Source organism: Pteropus vampyrus, unplaced genomic scaffold, assembly GCF_000151845.1.
Source record: "Pteropus vampyrus isolate Shadow unplaced genomic scaffold, Pvam_2.0 Scaffold93, whole genome shotgun sequence".
Taxonomy (NCBI): Eukaryota; Metazoa; Chordata; class Mammalia; order Chiroptera; family Pteropodidae; genus Pteropus; species Pteropus vampyrus.
In genome coordinates, this window is record NW_011888874.1 from 638,900 (window position 1) to 641,830 (window position 2,931).

The window sequence follows — 2,931 nt, forward strand, 5'->3', positions numbered from 1 at the left end:
GCGATGCTGAGCATCAGTTTGTATTCCTGTTCGCCATTTGTATTATCTTAAAGCAGTCACAGAAATCAACTCAAAATGGATTAAAAACTTAAATATAAGAAACTTGAAACAATAAAGCTCCTGTAAGAAAACATAGGGGGAAAGCTTCATAACATTGGTCTTGGCAGTGATTTCTTGGACATGAAATCAAAAGCACAGGCAACAAAAGCAAAAATAGACAAGTGAGACTCCGTCACACCAGAAAGCTTCTGCACGGCAAAGGAAGCAGTCAGCAGAGTACTAGGCAGCCTTTTACTGGAATGGGAGAAAATGTTTGAAAACCATGAATTAGATAAACGGGTAATATCCAAACCTTTTGCAAAAGGGAAGATTTTCTGTTGAATCTAGGAGTCAGGCAACTCATTCTGCAAGGGGCCAGAGAGTAAAGATTTGGGGCTTTGCAAGCCATGTGGTTCCCGTGGTAACGACTCTCTCTGCTGTTGTTATGTGAATGCAGCCACGGATGGGCTTGGCTGCGTCCCAGTAAAAATTTATACGCCAAATTCAGCCTGCGGGCCACGGTTTGCCGCTTTCGTCTAGGGTGGGTCTAGGGCAGGGTTCCTCATCTGGTGCTGGCTGGGTGTCGAGGGAGCGGTCTCGTGCATCGTAGGTGGTTAGCAGCATCCATCTGCGAGGTAGCAGTAGCAGCTCCTTCCCCTCCACTCTAGTTATGACAATCAAAATTATCTCCAAACTCTGCCAGATGTCCTCTGGGGGACACAGTTGCTGTTATTCGAGAAACTCGGATCTAGATGTTGAAAATCATATGATGAAGACTAATAGGAAATATTTCCACAAAACTACAAAAAGGTGAGCTGGAAGCATCGCAAACCATGGTCTCTCTGCCTTAGGTAGGTCAAGGTCTCCTCAAAGGAGTCGTTATGGCCACCTAAATTTGGAAAGCAGTTTAGAAACGGCTTGACATGGCAAGTACGGGAAAAGTGCTCCGTTAATAATGCCAATGTGAGCTTAACCTACTTTTGTGATAGGCACAAAAAACAAAACATTTTAGCACATTATCAGGTTCCAGTGGGACTTTGTGAGTTGGAGGGTTGGCTACGAGTTAGAAAGCTGGAAAAAAGCTAGCAGTTCTGGTTCTCACTTGAGCAAGCGTTTATTTTCTCTGCTTATCTGAACTCAGAAACAACACAGGCAGGGTGACTTTTGCAAGCACTCACATGTTTCTTGTTGTTTGGACAGGGCCAGACCAAAATGGCCCCGTTTCATTGCAAATTGGCAGTAACACATGTTTTTGAAAGTTAAAAACAGGGTAACATTCGCGAGCGAATCTGAGAATGTTGTCGTCTTGTCCTTTAGAATAAACACCTGTTTTGCAATTAGGAGAGTGAAAAACATCTTTAATGAAGAGATCGTTTGAGTATCTTTTTCTTTATCGCTATTATTATATTTTTAATAATTAAAAACTTTGCACTTAAAGTGTTATAATGCAGATAATCATAACTTTAAATAAACGAAAAAAGATAAGCCTACCTTTCCTCGGGAATTTCAATTATGCCCTTTTAAGCCGAGTTTTTTTTTTTTTCCTTGACTTGAAAAGCAAAGAAAATATTATTGATCTTTTTCCCTTGAATAAACTTCTCTTTAGTTAGATACATTTTTCGAATTGATTGGAGGAAAATCGGTATCCTTGGGAGGAGCCACTAGTCTCACGCCATAAGTTCTGTTGCTATTACTGCCTCCTCTGGTCTCAGCAGACACACTCGGTGACCTCCCTCTCTGGTCACCGCTACCACTGAACACGACGTCATAAGGAGAACCCCTGGTGGATAAGTGGGAGAATGTCTGCGATACTTGGGATCACGAAAGAGGGCGATAAGAACAGACTCTTCCTGCCCTTCCTAGACACCCACATTTCAGTTCTCTCTCAGGAGACTCAGCTCCTTAAGTCCTGTCTGTCTATGTCACACTTCCCAGTGAATGCTCAGCCGCCTTCTTGGCAGACTGGTCCGGTGTGGGTTTGAACGAGATGTGTTTGGTGGCACCGTGTTCTCTCTCTGTCCCTCAGGTTACCACGGCCTGTACTGTGAGGAGGAATACAACGAGTGTCTCTCTGCTCCGTGCCTGAACGCTGCCACCTGTCGGGACCTTGTCAACGGCTATGAGTGTGTATGCCTGGCAGAATATAAAGGTGAGTGGCTCTTTGGCCTTTTTGTGCCTGCGTTGGCTCTAAATGACATCTCAGCTTAAATGCATAAATCTCTGATTGGAGCACGAGATCATCTAGAATAAAAATCAAATGCTGGTGGTGGGATGATTTATGGGGCCAAGGAGACCAGTTTGCACGTCTCAGGTTTCCTCCCGATAAAATAGAAAACCTCCCTCCTGCCTTTTCCTTCCTGTACACTCGCTCTCTTCTCTGTTGTGTAGAACACCGAGGACTAAGAGTGATAGTAAGTGGACCATCAGACATAGATCAGAGGAAACGGCGGGACAGGGAAGTGTACCGGGAGGCGCTTGCTGGGCAAAGACTGGACGCTGTGCTTTTCGGTGGAGGACGCAGGTGGAATCTCATGCACTGGCATCTAAGTTCATTCTCGTCGAATGATGTAGTAGGGAGGGAAATGTTTGTTCTTGTCAAAGTCACTCTGGACAAACCGCTGACACTGACGGGGTGTTTATAACGTGGGGACCCTGTCCCAAGGCCTCGCCCACGTGCATTAAAAGTCCTCACGGCCACCGTGTGAGGTGGTAGGCACTGGCATCCCTCATGAGCCTGGCCAGCAGGTCCCCAGAGCCCTTTCCTCTGCCTCCCCAATGGGCTCGGGCCAGGATCGGTGGATGCTGTGGCTTCATTCTAGCCAGACGCCCTCAGCTGGTGCTGTTTATCAGCCGCTGCGCACAGTTCTCTCAGCCACAGCTTCGGGGCTGGGT

At 46.1% G+C, this 2,931-nt stretch overlaps 1 protein-coding gene across 1 annotated transcript in view; it reads left to right on the forward strand.

Moving 5' to 3' along the window:
• The window catches only part of DNER (delta/notch like EGF repeat containing), a 177,785-nt gene that overhangs the window by 136,322 nt on the left and 38,532 nt on the right, over nt 1-2,931 (forward strand). Inside the window, exons 8-9 of the mRNA XM_023532936.1 lie at nt 2,066-2,188; nt 2,428-2,673. Coding sequence (XP_023388704.1) covers nt 2,066-2,188; nt 2,428-2,673 — 369 coding nt within the window. The remainder of the gene's footprint in view (nt 1-2,065; nt 2,189-2,427; nt 2,674-2,931) is intronic.